Source organism: Medicago sativa, chromosome 6 (genome assembly GCF_051527215.1).
Source record: "Medicago sativa cultivar Bolivia chromosome 6, Bolivia_mono, whole genome shotgun sequence".
Classification (NCBI taxonomy): domain Eukaryota; kingdom Viridiplantae; phylum Streptophyta; class Magnoliopsida; order Fabales; family Fabaceae; genus Medicago; species Medicago sativa.
In genome coordinates this window covers 79,008,573-79,025,374 of record NC_140754.1, presented here as the reverse complement: position 1 = coordinate 79,025,374, position 16,802 = coordinate 79,008,573, and the positions used below count along the sequence as shown (strand labels likewise).

General features: G+C 32.0%; 2 protein-coding genes and 1 long non-coding RNA gene across 3 annotated transcripts; all 3 read left to right on the top strand.

The window, feature by feature from the left end:
* Positions 1 to 6: 6 nt before the first annotated feature.
* LOC146917114 (uncharacterized) lies at positions 7 to 1,742 on the top strand. Its single transcript, XR_015015470.1, has 2 exons — positions 7 to 516; positions 915 to 1,742. It is a non-coding gene; the product is annotated as an uncharacterized LOC146917114 (long non-coding RNA).
* A 5,892-nt stretch (positions 1,743 to 7,634) lies between these two features.
* LOC146917113 (pentatricopeptide repeat-containing protein At5g25630-like) lies at positions 7,635 to 11,715 on the top strand. The gene is made up of 2 exons (XM_085721824.1): positions 7,635 to 7,759; positions 11,394 to 11,715. Exons 1-2 carry the CDS (start codon positions 7,635 to 7,637, stop codon positions 11,713 to 11,715), a joined length of 447 nt encoding a protein of 148 aa, XP_085577950.1.
* A 1,219-nt stretch (positions 11,716 to 12,934) lies between these two features.
* LOC146917112 (uncharacterized) lies at positions 12,935 to 14,997 on the top strand. Its single transcript, XM_085718905.1, has one exon. It carries the CDS (start codon positions 13,092 to 13,094, stop codon positions 14,730 to 14,732), a length of 1,641 nt encoding a protein of 546 aa, XP_085575031.1. The 5' UTR covers positions 12,935 to 13,091; the 3' UTR covers positions 14,733 to 14,997.
* The last annotated feature ends 1,805 nt before the right edge of the window (positions 14,998 to 16,802 follow it).

Below are 16,802 nucleotides of genomic sequence, written 5' to 3'. Positions count from 1 at the left end.
GAAATCCCTCTTAATATAAGAAAAGAGTATGTTGTGGAAAACTCATTTATGCCCATCAATGGTTGGCTGCCACATCTTACATTTGAGGGTAAATTATGTCTTAAAATTACTTTTTCTAACCAAATGACCACACTTAACTGATATGATGTCATCTAAGTACTAATAACTTATAGTTCAGTTTCTTTGCATATAAAAAACTTAGTGACATTACATGCCAACTGAATAGGACAGATTTTGGTTTGCACGGTAAATGAAAAAAGGTTCTCTCTTATACCAAAAGATCTAATCCAATGTCAGACTTAAGCACACAATCAAAAGTATTTCACTATTCTCAATGTTATTACTCAAACTTTTCAATGGAGGCAAAATCTCAATTTCAAATTTCAAATACTCTATATAGCATCCAATACTCTTTCATAATTCAATACTCTCTTATTTTCTCATTTGTTTTAACTCCATTTTAATTTCTCTCACTGCAGATAAAAGAAGAACACGGGCAGGAAAGAACATGGACAGGTAAAAGAATTTCTTTCCTCTTTACAAAGCTATGAAAATGTTCCTTAGAATCATCATTTCTTTTACTCCTGTCTTCATTTTATTTACTTAACAAACTACGCTTTCATGTTCAAATTTATCAACATAACATATGAGGCAAAATAAGAAAAGTAGCAATAGGAAAGATGAGGAAGTGAGAAGTTAATGAAAAAATAAATATCCAAAAACAGTCCTAACATAATTTTACAATTATCCCAACAACAAAAAAAAGAAAATCTACATAAGTAATGGATCTTTGAAAAAGCACAGCAGAAAATGATAAGTAACAAACATATTTCATACAAAACATCTCATTTGCATCTTCTTTATATGTATTGCAAACTTGGCCGTGGATCTAATATTTTTTCTTTGATTGGCAGTAAAGGGAGGTGTTAGCAGATGAGATATCAACGGAGAGACGAAGTCTCCGAATTGAGATGAGTAATAAACTGGAAATTATAGAAATTATTGAAGATTCCAGATCAAAGCTACAAAAATAACATGAAAACGAGAAAAAGGGATGAGTTGCTGGTGTTCTGACTTTCTAGAGTATTGATACTCTCAGGAAAGAATCTATGTTTTTAGTTGACCTAAATATTATTTTTATTTATTTATTGATACAAAAAAATTTGAGGTTTATTGAAAGAGAATTTTTTTAATAAAATCTGGGATATGCAAAATTCTGGTATCTCTATTTTATTATTTATATTGGAAGAGAGAATTTTTTTGAAAAAAAATATGGGATGATATTTTTGTTAAATCATAAAAATCATAACTGAAATTGAATATTAAAAGAAAAAGACATTTTTTTTTATTTGGAAAGAAAAAATATTATGGCACTCTAAACAAACCTACTTAGTTCTTAAATAGAAAAGTTTTCATGTTTTATTCGAAAAAAAATCAAAACTGCAGTAAAAATTACAACTTTTTGTGGTTAAGAAAACCTTATATGATTTTTGCATCAACAAAAAAAAACCTACAAAAAAATTCTTCAAGGAATTTGCAATAAAAAAGATTCTCTATCAAAGATCCAGTAAAAGTATGAACAAAAGGATGTCAGTAGTATTAGAAACCTAAAACGGATTCATAAATCTACAAAATAATATTCTTACATCTCTTGAAAATACAAGAAAATCACATCAAAATTCATCTTCTGAATGCTGTTGTTGTTGCATGTTTGATGACTAAACTGAAGCTATTGTTGTTGCGGTTGTCTCCAAAAAAGTTGCTCCGGCCTTCATTTTTGTGGGTTTTGTTGTGGATGTTTAGAGTAAGCAAAGTATCAGTTTGATTTTTTGCAGTGGAGGCTCACGGTGGCCGCAAACGGTGGCCGGAAATCATATTTTAAAAAAATGAGAAATTCTCAAGCTATTTCCTTTTGAAAATCTAATTAGATAGAAAGGTAGAGGAGAATGAGGTCATGAATAATATGTAATTTTTTTTTAGTAAAGGTCGCCGGAAAGATGTAGATCTGGTCGGAAGTTGCCGGTGACGGTGGTTCATGGTGGAGACGAAAAAGATATGAATGAAATGGATGCCGTTTCACTTTCAGGCGAGAGAGAAATGGATGGTTTTGTTTAAAATAAACAAATTATTAAATGATAGAAAATCATTATATAAATCATTATATAAAAAATTTACAAATTTACACATGATAGAAAAACTCTTTTTTAATAATTGTTTTTGTTGTCCTACGTTTTATATACTACATTACAAAAATATTAATAATAATTTGTTTAATGTGTATACATTTCAGCTATTTACAAATACTTTCTCTAAAAAAAACTGTTTACAAATACTTAATGTCAAGTTTATACTACACAAATTCGTCCCCGACCAACCAGTACCCGTGCGGATGCACGGGTATGTTACTAGTTCTATACAAAACGCTTAGTGCATGTTTAAATTAGTCTTTTTTTTAATGGCTAGATTGGTTTATTTGAGTTAATCTACTGACATAAGCACTTGTTAGACTGTTTGAAAGAACTTATAAATACCATTTATGACAACTTCATAAGTTGTTTTCAGATTATTTTTATAAGCTCACTTATGAAAATAGCTTATAGAAAAACAATTTTATTTTATCTTTTGTTATAGAAATAGCTTATAGATAAGCCAGTTTATCATGAATGATACATGCCTATGCTATAACATCTGATAGATCTATCGAAAACCGTGAAGAACATTTTGTCAAACAGTTGGCGTGCAATATATAAAACAAACAAAATAAAAACAAGTAAGAACGGCCAACTCAAAAGAAAGATACTTCTTGTTTTCTTTTCTTCGCTTCAGGCTCTCTCCTTTTCTGCCGCGATTTGGATTCTGTCCACCAAAGAAAGGATATTTTTTACGTAGACTCGATTCAATTCTGACAATTTTGTTCAGGGATAGACAATAATCACAATGCTGTATCACTTTTTTTTTTGTAATTTTTTAATAATAGTAATAAATAAAGATTCAATCGTCCAAATCAGTCACACAAATTTGTTAAATGTGATTTTTTTTTGGTAGATAGACGAAATGGCAAAGCCATTATAAACTCACACACACAAGTGGAGGTACCGGGGTTCGAACCCTGTTCATGGCATCCGGCCTAACAATTTCGGCAATTTGACAGTTGAGCTAGGACTTCTGGATAAATGTGATTTATTAATCAACTATCAATCATTTTATGAGTAAATCATTAAATTTGTCTCTATCTTTGCGTTAAATTCTTAAATTTGTTCCTGACTCTATCAATAACTCAAAATGATCTCTGTCTTTATCAAATGTTATTCAAAAGATATTGAACCATTAAAACTCAAAACACAAAACAACTAATAGGGTCAAGGGCCAATCTGAGAAACATTTGACAAAGATAGAAACCATTTTGAGTATTAATAGAGTTAGAGACCAATTTAAGAATTTTATACAAAGACATGGAACAATTTGGTGATTTACTCATAATTTTATATTATTAAATTTTAATTTTTTAGTACAAAAAAATGTGGATCTCACTCAAGATTGAGGTTTAAGTGAAACCCCGGGTCTTATAAGACCCCCCAAAAGTTTCTCCTCAATGTGGTACCTAATAGGTATGAATCTTAAATGTTTAATATCTTCCGATTGGAGATGGTCTTATGCATTATTGGTCAAAATAATTTCTTATAATGTTTGTCCTTCAACGTAGTTATTTCGATCTATATAAGTATTTATTTATTTAAAAAAAATAAGTATTTGTTTATTGTCATACTAATCTCCGTATAAAATTATTTAACATTAATATTCAAAGACTATTTTAATGTCAAAGATTATTTTGACCACCGAAATGCACAATCAATAATTATTTTAAATTTTAAAAATATTGAGAAATTATTCATTATTTCTCTCCATTTCAATCTAAATAAGTGATTTTCACATAGATATAGGTTTTTTCTTCGTGATTTCGTCATCTGAGTGTGGTGGTGTGTTGTTCGTCGTCTTATGCGACGTTGTTTGATTTTCCGTCTTGTTGCGGTGTTTATTTGATTCATATTGAAAGATCGATTATTTAATTAAAGATTTGGGCGTCAACGTTGTAGATCCGAAGGCATGGGTATTCCGGTAACTTTAATTTTATCATATATTTTTTTAGGCATTATGTCGTTATATGCTATTAATTTGGATGTTGTGAGTTTGTTGAGAGAATCATCCTTTCCGTATTTATTTTTCCTCTTTTCTTAATAATATATTATGAGTATGCATCATAAGATGAAAGTGTTACCTTGAGAATGACTTTGATGCTTCGTGTATCTCTTGATTTAGTAAATATATATAGGGTTATGATAGAAGACACCTTTTGTGAAGGTGTCTTTTATCAAGTTACTCTATGAGCTTTTGCGAAAAGACACCAACTTACTTTTATGAAGGTGTATTTTAGCAAAGTTATAACTAAAAAGTGAAAATCACACCTTAAGGTGTTGCTTGATAAAAGACACCACCAAAGGGTGTCTTGTAACATAACCCATATATATATATATATAAAATTTATAAATAACAATTATTATCACTGTTATATATATATATATATATATATATATAAAATTTATAAATAACAATTATTATCACTGTTATTATTTTATAATACAAATGCCAATGACTAAGTCTGTAGTCTTAATTTATTATTTTTAATTGGACAATGTTACGAACACTCTTTTTCTAGGGTAAAGATCCTCTCCATTTATAACTTTTTCCATTTGTTGCAATTTGGGGAGAGATAGACACAAAAAAATAAGTGATAGGTCCTATCACTAAGTGGATCCCGCCATCATTATTTTTTATGTGTCTATCTCTCTCCAAATTGCAACAAATGGAAAAAGTTATAAATAGAGAGGATCTTGACCCGTCTTTCTAACACTCACTTTCCATTTGGTGAAACTCACGTGAGTTTGTCACTCTATGTGAGACATATTTTCAAAGTGTAGTACTCACATTGATTTCATCCGATAAAAAAGTTAATGTAAAAGAGAGTGACAATAACACTATTTTTTAAGGAGAATGTTAACCAGTGCTTCCGGGGCAGTGGTTAAGCACCAAATAAAGTAAATTTTTATTAAAAAGTAATGTAATTATTACTTAATAAAAAGTGACAGTTTATATTTTCAAGACAGAAAATTCTAATTATAGATTCCTTAACCAATGCTCCGGGGGCACCGGTTAACAAGACCCTTTTTTTAATTATAGTATTTTTTTTGGTGTTAACTATCTAATTCATAGGAAAGAGAGCCTAATAAATTCAATTGATAATTGAGTAAAGTCTAGAAGAAAAAAAAATTATTCCATGCAAAACTCTAACTCGAGTTTTTTTTTTTTGTCAAGTACCTTAGTGGCTAGAATTCTCCTTTTTCAAGGAGAATAAGTGGGGTGTCCGGGGTTCGAACCCCGACCCCTGCATATAACAATGCATGTCCCTGCCAACTGAGCTATGCTCATGGGGACACTCTAACTCGAGTTATCTTGAGAAAAATAAAACTAAATAATTACGCTATGAAAAATAATTTTTTTAAGGGTAGACATGGAGAATAATTTAAGAAATAAACAATATTTATTTGAATAAATAAGAATTAAACAGATTACTCCCTCCGGTTTTAAGAAACTTTTCATTTCTTAGATTCATTTAATAAATGATGTATGTGGTCTTTATTATAGACCACATACAACATTTATTGAATTGAATGAACAAAAAAAGTGAAAAGTTTCCTACATTTGAGACCGGATGGAGTATTTGTCAAAAAAAAAAAAAGAATTAAATAAATTAAAACTCTTTGTAAATAATTGCTTTCACTTTGATGAATGGTTCTATACTGGTAACTGATTTCATCAAATCCGTCCCCATGAACTTAGCTGCTTAGCTGAGTTGTAATGGATAATGCATATAATACATGTCACGTTTGAGTTTCGAACCCGGCCAAAAAAAAAAAACCTGATTTCACCAAATCGGGCATTCTTTTACACCATTCATTGAACTACTCTCTCCAACTTCACAATGCCATTTTTAAGGTACGAAGCTCTCTCTGTTTCCTTTTATGCCAATTCATTCTTCATCGTCGATTATTACACTCGTTCAATCAACCTCTCCCTTCATTCATCGACAATGTCGACGACGCCGTTTCCTCTTTCAATAGCATCCTTCATATGAACAACCCTATGATTAATGGATTATGTAAGAATAAAATGGTGGATGAAGCCGTCAATCTCTTCAAAGAAATGCATTTAAAAAACATGGCCCCTGATATTGTAGCATACAGTTCGCTTATTGATGGACTTTGCAAATCGGGGAAAATATCTGATGTTTGGGATCTTATAGATGAGATGCATGATAGAGGTCAACAAGCTAACATAATCATTTACACCTCGTTATTGGATGCATTGTTTAAAAACCGTTGACAAGGCAATTGCGTTATTGAAGAAGATCAAAGACCGGGGAATTGAACCAGATATGTTCACATACACAATGCTTGTTGATGGACTATGCAAAAATGGAAGACTTAAGGATGCACAAGAGGTTTATCGGGATCTTATGGTTAAGGGCTATCATTTAAATGCTTGGATGCATAATGTCATGATTAATGGGCTTTGTAAAGAGGGCTTGTTTAACGAAGCATTGCGTGTACTGTCCGAAATGGAAGACAACGGTTGCACGCCTGATGTTGTAACTTACGAAACTCTTATCCATGCTTTGTTCGAAAACGACAAGAATGATAAGGCGGAGAAACTTCTTCGTGAAATGCTTTCTAGAGGTCTACTGTAAGAGTAAAGCTAGTGAGTTGTTTTCTAGTTACAGTCTGTTATTCTGAGTTTGAAATAACAAATTGTTAGTCTATGACACATAAAAAGGGAATTGGACTACACATTGTTTTGGTAAAAAACAGTTGTTGTAAGGTTCATACTGATATGTTAACAATTGATGCAATTGATGCTCAGTGGTATTATTATAGCTTCAATGTGATTGTCCACATCCTCCCCGTATACAATTGATGCTTCTCACTGTAGTGCTCCATAATTCCTGACCTTCTTTCTTTGAGACTCAGATTAGTGTAAAATTAGGTAAATTATTTAAGTAGTTGGGGTGTCTATTGCAAGCCAGATCCTGTTTGACGGCTTTTGTCCATCCTTCTGTTTGATTGATTGTGCGTCAATTGTATGCTTGATTTAACTTTTGTAAAACCCTGGATAACTCTTCTTCCTGGTAAAGAAAAGAACTAACAGGCAGCATTCAGTCTTTACTTACTGAGTTACCTTCTCTTGCTATGTTTACAAAGTAATTAGAAATAAAGACCAAAAGACATAGTAAGCAATTAGGAAGGCTTTAATTAATCAAAGAGAATCCATGCCTTGTCTTAAGGCCTTAGTTTGATAGTGTGCGTTCTATTGTTCAAGTGTTTGATTTTGACATGTTATTACAAATAGAGTACAATAGGAATAAAAGGGTTTGATTTTGCCTTAGTTAGCATATGTGAATTTGCAAAGTGTATATCACGATCTTCTGATGAAGGGCTATAATTTAGGTGTTAGGATGTATTATGCTTAATGGGCTTTGTAAAGAGGGTCTGTTAGATGAAGCATTATGCTTACTGCCAAAAATGGAAGAAAATGGTTGCACCCCTGATGCTGTTACTTACGAAACTCTTATTCGTGCTATGTTCCGAAATGATCAGAATGATAAGGCAGTGAAACTTATTCGCGAAATGATTGCTAGAGGTCCATTGTAAGCGTGAATCAAGGTGAGATGCATTCCAGTTACAAATTAAGTTACTTGAATTTTCATAACTACTGTCCTACTTTTATTTCATTTTTATTGCCACACATAACAATGAAGATGGACTACACTTTCAATTTAGTATTTTTTTATTAATGTCAGATGTGAGTAGATTCATATTGTTATTGCAACTACAATCTTCTGTTGTTTCGAGTCTCTTTATATTGCTGCACAGTCTGTTAGTATCAGCCCTGTTAGCGTTTTGTAAATCTGTTAATATTCAGTTAAACTGTTACTCTTATTGCAAGCTATATATAATTATACTGAAATAGAATAATGATAATACTACGGTGCAGTCAACTCTTAAGGAAGTTGGTCTGTAAACTAAAGGCCCAATTAATTCTGTAGCAAGTTAGTTTAGGTAACTGGATGTCTAAAATAAGAAATGCTTACCAGCTCTACTTCCAACTCTCTGACAGTGTACCGATAAGTCAATGTTTCCCTCACTGTTATCTCAAGAACGTGCAGGTCATACTAGCTTATGTAAGCTAAAGTTTTTTTAGGACAACTGAAGGTAGGATATCATGAACATTGTACATTTAGAAGGGTCCCTTTTTGTAATTGTTAAGTGTTAAATTCAATTTTCTGTCAGCTGCGTAATTTTGATTTTAGTTTGAACTTTAATTTTATTTTCATGCAGTTGCGTTGGGTGATTATTAATTCATTTTCTATAAATCCCATTCGGGGTTGACCTAGTGGTTGACTTGTGATCTTGAAGTTTTCTCCTCTCAAAGGGTTTCACGTTCGATTGTCTCTAGTTTCGATTTCGGTAATTTTGGTGATAAATTCATATAGAGTTTAAAAAAATAAAAAGCCATTATTTTAGCATCCATGGAATGAATTAATCAACTCTTTACTATTCCTAAACTGATTCCACCGTAAAATCCTCCGTTATTTCAGTTAAGTTGAAGGAAGACAAGTGTCCATATGAATCGTTCCTGCTCTTTACCTATCACCAACTTGTTACTTCCTCACACAAGTCTTTTTCTATATTTAGATGAACAAGACTCTCTCTCTCTCTCTCTCTCTCTCTCTCTCTCTCTCTCTCTCTTAAAAATATCAATTACATATTTCTTTTCTGTCGAAAGAGGGAACGACACTAGCAGCATTTGGAGCACTATCACTTTGCTTCCTAACAACAAGAAATTGACCTTATCTATCCTTCTCGCATTGATGATCTACATCCGACGAAAGTTAATCATTAAAGAGCAATCGGCCTCCATAAAATTTAAATGAAGAAAAAAAATGTAAAATGTTAAAAATATAAACATGTAGATTCAAACCTCGGGGAAACCACCTTAATGATTGTGGATGACCCTTCGGCCGAAAATCTCTTAATCTCCAATTATTTTGGAAACTCTTATTGTTGCCATACCTGGAGTCAAAGTGAGTGTAACCGTCGTCTCCTCCGTCTGTGGTGCAGATTGAGCAGTCTTTGATTTATTTAGTCTTATTTCAATGGCTGCTCAATCTGCACCACAAGTGGAGGAGACAACGGTTATGCTTTGCTCTCTGACTTGAGGATAGGCTATATTAAGAGCTCCAAAATTAGTTGAGATTAAGAGATTGTCAGTGGAAGGGTCATCCACAATCATTGTGGTGGTTGCACCAAGTTTTGAATCTGAATGTTTATATTTTTAACATTTTATATTTTTTTCTCTGTTTAAATGGCTCAAAACTATAATATAAACAATATAAGCATTCCACTTATAAAAAATTTATTAATTTTATATTTTTTGAATCACCCAAACGAATGAGATTTTTGGAGATTTTGAATCTGAATGTTTATATTTAATTGGGCAAACTATAAACTAATGAAATTTTTTTAAGTGGAAATGGTAAAGAGATTTGTGAATGCTAATTTTAAATGAAAAATTACGCAAACAAAAGATGTTAACTTCATGTTTTTGTTTATAAATTTACTTTTGATTAGTTTACTGCTTCCGATTAGAATAAATTATTCTTTTCCCTCAAGCAGCTTCGATGATTTTGATTTGTCAGGTCATTAAACATTACTGTTCTTTATAAAAACATGAAAAGTTTAAACATGCAATAAATTTCCCCATTCATTTATATATCCAAAGGTAAGAAAAATGTCTGCAACCACTTGATTGCTACTTCCATTTCTTTTGACTGCATATTTTACCATTTCCGAAACTATGCTTGAAATCCTTATAGATCATCTATTATCCTTTAAGTTTTTGTAATAGAATTTTGACGTGTTTAGAGGAAAACACCCTAAGCATATCCGAAATTTCATTATTCTACCTTGTTTTTTCACAGGCTTATAGGTATGAGAAGAAAATACTTTGAAAGAAAAATTTCTTAAGACCATGGCAAAGTGAGGTATAGAACTTCTTGTGCGTGTTTATTTGTGTGTCGCTCATGCATTGAGACTGTTTGTGCAGGTTTATGGGTGTTCTGCTTGTGCATTGAGATCATAAAATATTTTTTCTTAACTAAATAGACAACTGCTTTGAACGTATAGACTACCTAAATATTTTTTCTTCACTAAATTAAATAAACAATGTTTTTTTATGATATGCAAAAAGAGGCTGTTGAATAGATACATTTGCTTAGGATTAAATCTGACTACTGTTCTATCCTTTTAGAATTTGGCTCTAACATGTGCTGCAGGTTGAGAAAGAACAAAAAAAAATAAAATAAAATATTCATGAGACTGGAACGAATATGGATGCAAGATAAAGATATAGTATAGAAGTTGTGAAACAAGCTTGGAATAGCAATGATGGTGATAAGATTATTTCTCTCAATAACATTATGGAAGCTATTCATGATTGTGGTTATAAAAAGTATGGGGACCTCAAGATAAAAAGAGTGCTTTGATGAATCAACTTTCTAAACTCAGATCCATCATTCCCCCCTCTGGAAAGAGATGGAGCTTGAAGAGATTACAAGACTAGAGGAATTGTGATGGAGTCAAAGGGCTAAAATTAGATGGCTTAAAGAGCTTTTAGATCCCCATGAATTATTACTCCTCTTATGAATTTGGTATTTTGAAACTTATCGTTGTATTTGATATTTGCATGTTAAGAAGTCATCTAGGGAATATTGATGTGAGGTGGTGCGATGGAAATTCGTGAAGAGAAGCTGCTTAAGATGGTGATGCAGAGAAAAGTCAATGACACTAATTATATTTTGAAGTAGAAAGCTGTTGAGATTGATAAAAGAAAAGTATGATTAGCAAAATGAAATTAAGGATTTTTTTTCTTCTATAGATTATTATTTGGTTGCGGATCACTATATAATATACAAGTCTTATTACTCATGAGCCTCTGATTACTTGAATGATAAGTACAAGTCTTCAGTATTAATTTCTGACAAACGCAGGAACTTTTGTTGCTTCTAAATTGGTGTTAGCAGCCCTGGTACACATGTATGATTATCATGATATTGCAAAAAACTTTTTTTACGCAATTTTATTGTTTTGGTGCAATTTTTTTTGCCTGTTATAGTCATATTTAAAGTGACAATACACGGTTGTTTGCAACAAGTCAGGTTAGACACAGCTGATGCTGCTGTCAAATAGGTTCTAAGATAGCTTTTATTTGGTGTGGTGCAGTCAAGTTTTGGATGGGTATTTATTGGTTAAAGAAATGAACAAGGACACATATGTACTCACATTCTTGGTTAAAGCCGTGATTCTCTTAAAAGAAATGCATTTCAAAAACATGTCTCCAAATACTATAACATACAATTTTCTTATTGATGGACTTCGCAAATTAGGGAAAATCTACGATGTTTGGGATCTTATAGACCAGATGTATAATAGAGGTCACACTTCTTTATTGGATGCTCTTTGCATAAACCAACAGGTTGACAAAGTAATTGCATTATTAACGAAGATCAAAGGCCAAAGAATTCAACCAGATATGTGTGTTTAGTGTCCTGATCAATAAGTGTACTCACAAAATCAAGTCTTTGTTACATTGTTCCATTTTTTAGTACACTATCAAGGTTTAGTAGTACATGCTCATTTTCTGTCTACCATGTATATTGTAGAGGCATGACTAACAACATGCTTGGTAATATGTTTTTTACTTGACAGTTCATTCATTTTTAGGCACATGCCTCAACAAAAAAATAAAGTTTGAAGGTGTACAGTACAGGCCATTGAATAAAAATTCATATAGAATTGTTGTGTTAGAGAATGAAGCAGTGACTCTGTTGAAGAAGGACAAACCCTTTTAGGATAATTACTTTAAGAATTCTCAAAAACTTTGGAACAAAATCAATTTTAGTATAACAAAAGAGATGCACTTTTGGTAGGAAAATGGTTGAATATCTTGGGTTCAATGGACTCCAAGAATGCAGATAGAATTCTAAAATGGCCATTTCCTAAAATAGTGAAAAAAAATGGCGGAAGGATTATTAGGATACTACAAATGCTTTCCTCTTGCAGATCAAGACCTTCAAGGACAGAATATAGCAAAATTAAAATTGAAATAAAATAAGAAATTAAATATTCTTAGACCCTTGAGTTTATCAACACTGGTATAAAATCAAGAGCTGAATTTTTCAACTTTTATGGAGAATGCTTGCTTCTCTTTTGTTTTAGCATGTTCTATGCTTTCTATAATTTTGAATAATTCAATTTTGATATGAGATCCTATCTTGATTTAGTAAAAAAAACTATAATTTATAAATAACAATTATTATCACTGTTATTATTTTATAATACAATATCCAATTGGTAAGTGAGTGGAGTCTAGCAAAAAATTATCAGCAGTGCTAAATATAACGAAATCATTTTTCCCGAATGCATCCCGAAACAACCATCCACCAATCAAAAAGCTGACCCAGCGGAATTCACGGGGTGCTTTTTACCGAAATACGGAAGTCAAGAATTTAGCATTGCCAAAATACACATGTCGCGATGTATCGTGAAACTACCTTTCAGGATGAATAGCATCATTGAAAAATTATTCCATGAAAAACTCGAACTCGAGTTATCTTGAGAAAAATAAATCTAAGTAATTAAGCGTTGAAAATAATTTTTTTAAGGGTAGACGTGGATAATAATTTAAGAATTAAACAAATTTTTTTTGAATAAATAAGAATGAAATAAATTAAAACTCTTTGTAAAAAAATAAATAAATAATTGCTTTCACTTTGATGAATGGTTCTATAGTGGTAAACTGATTTCACCAAATCCGGCATTCTTTTAGAGCTAATTGTTTGACTCACACCATTCATTGAACTACTCTCTCCAACTTCATTCTTTCTCTCATTCTCAATCATTATTGCAACAAATTTCACAATGCCATTTTTAAGGTTAAGGTACAAAGCTCTTTCTGTTTCTTTTAATGCCAATTTCATTCTTCATCATCGATTATACTCGTTCATTAAGCCTCTTACTTCGTTCATTCCCAATGTTGACGATGATGTTTCCTCATTCAATAGCATCATTCATATGAACAACCCTACCAAACCCATCTTTGAATTTAACAAGATCTTATCTTCTCTTGTTAAGATGAACAATTTCCACACTGCTATTTCTTTTTCGAAACAAATGGAACTCAAACAAATTCAACCTAACATTTTTACTTTCAATATCTTGATTAATTGTTTCTGTCACCTTCGTCACCTCAATTTTTCTTTTTCTGTATTGGCCATGATTGTCAAGCTGGGTTTTGAGCCTAATACCGTAACATTGACTACACTTATGAAAGGTCTCTGCCTTAATGGTAAAGTTAAGGAAGCCCTTTACTTTCATGATGATGTTGTAGCAAAGGGGTTTCAACTTAATCAGGTTAGTTATGGTACCTTGATTGACGGGTTATGTAAAATAGGTGAAACAACAGCTGCCCTGCAGGTTCTTAGAAAGATGGGTGGCTTTTTGGTTAAGCCTAATGTGGTCATGTACAGTACAATTATCCATAGTTTATGCAAGGATAAACTTCTAACGGATGCTTTTGATTTATATTCTGAAATGGTTGCCATGAGAATATTTCCTAATGTGGTTACTTACAATACTTTAATATATGGCTTTTGCATCGTGGGTCAAATGAAACAAGCAGTTGATTTGTTAAATGAAATGTTGTTGAAAAACATCAGCCCAAATGTTGTAACTTTTAATACATTTATTCATAGTTTATGTAAGAAGGGAGATGTCAAAAAAGCTAGAAATGTGTTAGCTGTTATGTTAAAACAAGGCGTGGAACTTAATTTTGTTACTTATAGTTCTTTGATGGATGGGTATTTCTTGGTCAAAGAAGTGAATAAGGCCACATTTGTGTTCAACACTATGGCTAGAAGGGGAGTGAATCCTAATGTTCATAGCTATACTGTCATGATTAATGGACTATGTAAGAATAAAATGGTGGATGAAGCCGTTAATCTCTTCAACGAAATGCATTTAAAAAACATGGCTCCTGATATTGTAACATACAATTCACTTATCAATGGTCTTCTCAAATATGGGAGAATCTATGATGCTTGGGATCTTGTAAATGAGATGCATAATAGAGGCCAACCTGCTGATGTGATCACTTACAATTCCTTATTGGATGCTTTGTGCAAAAACCATCAGGTTGACAAGGCAATCACATTACTTACGAAGATCAAAGACCAAGGAATTCAGCCAAATATGTATACATACACAATACTTGTTGATGGTTTATGCAAAAATGGAAGACTTAAGGACGCGCAAGAGGTTTATCAGATTCTTTTGATTAAAGGCTATCATTTAGACGTGAGGATGTATACTGTTATGATTAATGGCCTTTGTAAAGAGAGCTTGTTTGATGAAGCATTGTCCTTACTGTCAAAAATGGAAGACAATGGTTGCACCCCTAATCCTGTAACTTTCGAAATTCTTATCCGTGCTTTGTTTGAAAACGACATGAATGATAAGGCGGTGGAACTTCTTCGCGAAATGATTGCTAGAGGTCTACTATAAGAGTAAAACAAAGTGAGATGCCTTTTAGTTACAATTTGGTATTTCCAATTTCAATACAACCATCCAATCTTTATCTCCATTTATTGTTAGTCTGTTACGCAATAAGTAAATTGGACTATGCAACAAGCTAAATACTAAATTAGTTTTTGGCACAGTAATATGTTTTAAGGTGCATACTGATGTCTTAACAAAACAGTGAGTGATGTTTTTTTTATTTATTTATTTATTCTTGTCTCAACATCTTGTAGACTCTGTTTATACTTCATACTGAGTTCTTTTAGCATTCTTTTTGTTTTTCTTTTTGTGCAACATTGTATTAGTTTTCTAATATTCAGTAAGTGAGACATTTAATTTTAGAGTCAGATATAAACCATGATAATGTTATAGAATAATGGTAACTCTCAATTGATAAAATACTATTATATCACCAATGTCCACCTTAGAATATAAGCAAACTATGAATATAACTTCTTTCTCAATAGTGCTTTAATTTTATTCTCTGTTTTATTGATGTGATTCTTTCTGTACAATTTGGATTCTTGACTTTTTTATATCAACATGTAGTCATCCATAATTGCTGACCTCGCCTCTTGTTATGAGGTTCAGTTTGTTTAAAAATTATGTAAATTAATTATATAGTTAGGCGTCTAAAAGTAAGCCAAATCCTGTTGACAGCTTTTGTCTATCATAAGCAAATATTAGAACTAGTAGGTCAGCAATAAGAAATAAGCGGTAAGCAAGGTTTTCATTAATCAAGCACATACTCATGCCTTATCTCAAAGCTGTAGTTTAATAATATGTTCTCTGATGTTGTTAGTATTTGATTCTTACATTTTATAGATGGAGTACAATATATATAAATGTCAACTTTCATGGTTATCATGCATACTATTATTTTTTCTTTTTTGATGCTTCCTAAATTCAGGTATACTATGGCTTTTGATATCCGTTTGCGTTTGATTGCAATCAAGATATTTGTTGTGTGCGGCTTTCTCCAACACAATTATCGACAAGATTGATTATTCTACTTTTTTCTGAGTTTTTCTATGCAATTTTCTGTTCATGTAATGGACCATCGGTAGTGTAACAAAGTTTTTCTTCTCATTCTCCCTTTATATGTTAATGTTGAAATTTTTGCTATACTTTTAATATATATTAAATATTTAATCTCCCCTTTGCCCCTTGTTTTGCCTCTTAACAACTTTTGTGAATTGACAATTTTTCTTAAATGCTTCTCTTGTTTGTCTCGCACTCTCGTGTGTTAGTTCTGCTAATATTAGAGAGAAATGAGATGTTGCAGAGGGATGTGGAACATGTAGTGGTTAGATTAGTAGTTATATTAATATCTAAAGGGTTTTTGAAGTATGCTATTATTAAACTTCTTTTCGTAGTATGTGATATGCTTTACATAATGTCGATTGCTACATACGTGTCATATGCTTAGTGGCAAGCCATTGTTTCCTGTGAAGTATTGTATATATGGTGCACTAGTATGACCTCACATATTATTTGCTTCATATTTCGCCGAATCAACTATCTATTTTTAGGCTGAACACCTGGAACAGGCAAAGCTAAAATTTTCTAAGCTGCATTTAATCTAATTGAGAGGTGAGCATGTCTGCTCTTTTGTTAAGATAAAGTTTCATTTGAATGGTGTAATGTGTTTCTTTGATTGAACTTGCTATAGAGCTCTTTTGTGTGCTTCACTTCTTTTTACATGCGTCTCTTTAATTGGCTTTCATTTCAATCAAGTTTTCCAAAGTAGCGACTGACTGAGGCAAGTCTTCCCATTAAATGATAAGTTTTGAAATTTCTGGATTCTGTTGCAGGAATCTTCAAGATTTCAGAATGGATTGAACTTGATGATCCTTGGCACGGTTTGAGATCTGAAATATGGGGGCTGCAAAAGAATATGTATTGCCATTTGTCTATTTGTGCAGTAATACTCGTCATTAATGTATTTGAATTATCTATAATCAATTTCTAGGCTGAACACTTGGAAGAGAGCAAGATGAACTTTTCCCGGCTCTGCACTTGAGCTAATATATTTCAGTATGTATTAACCTTCTA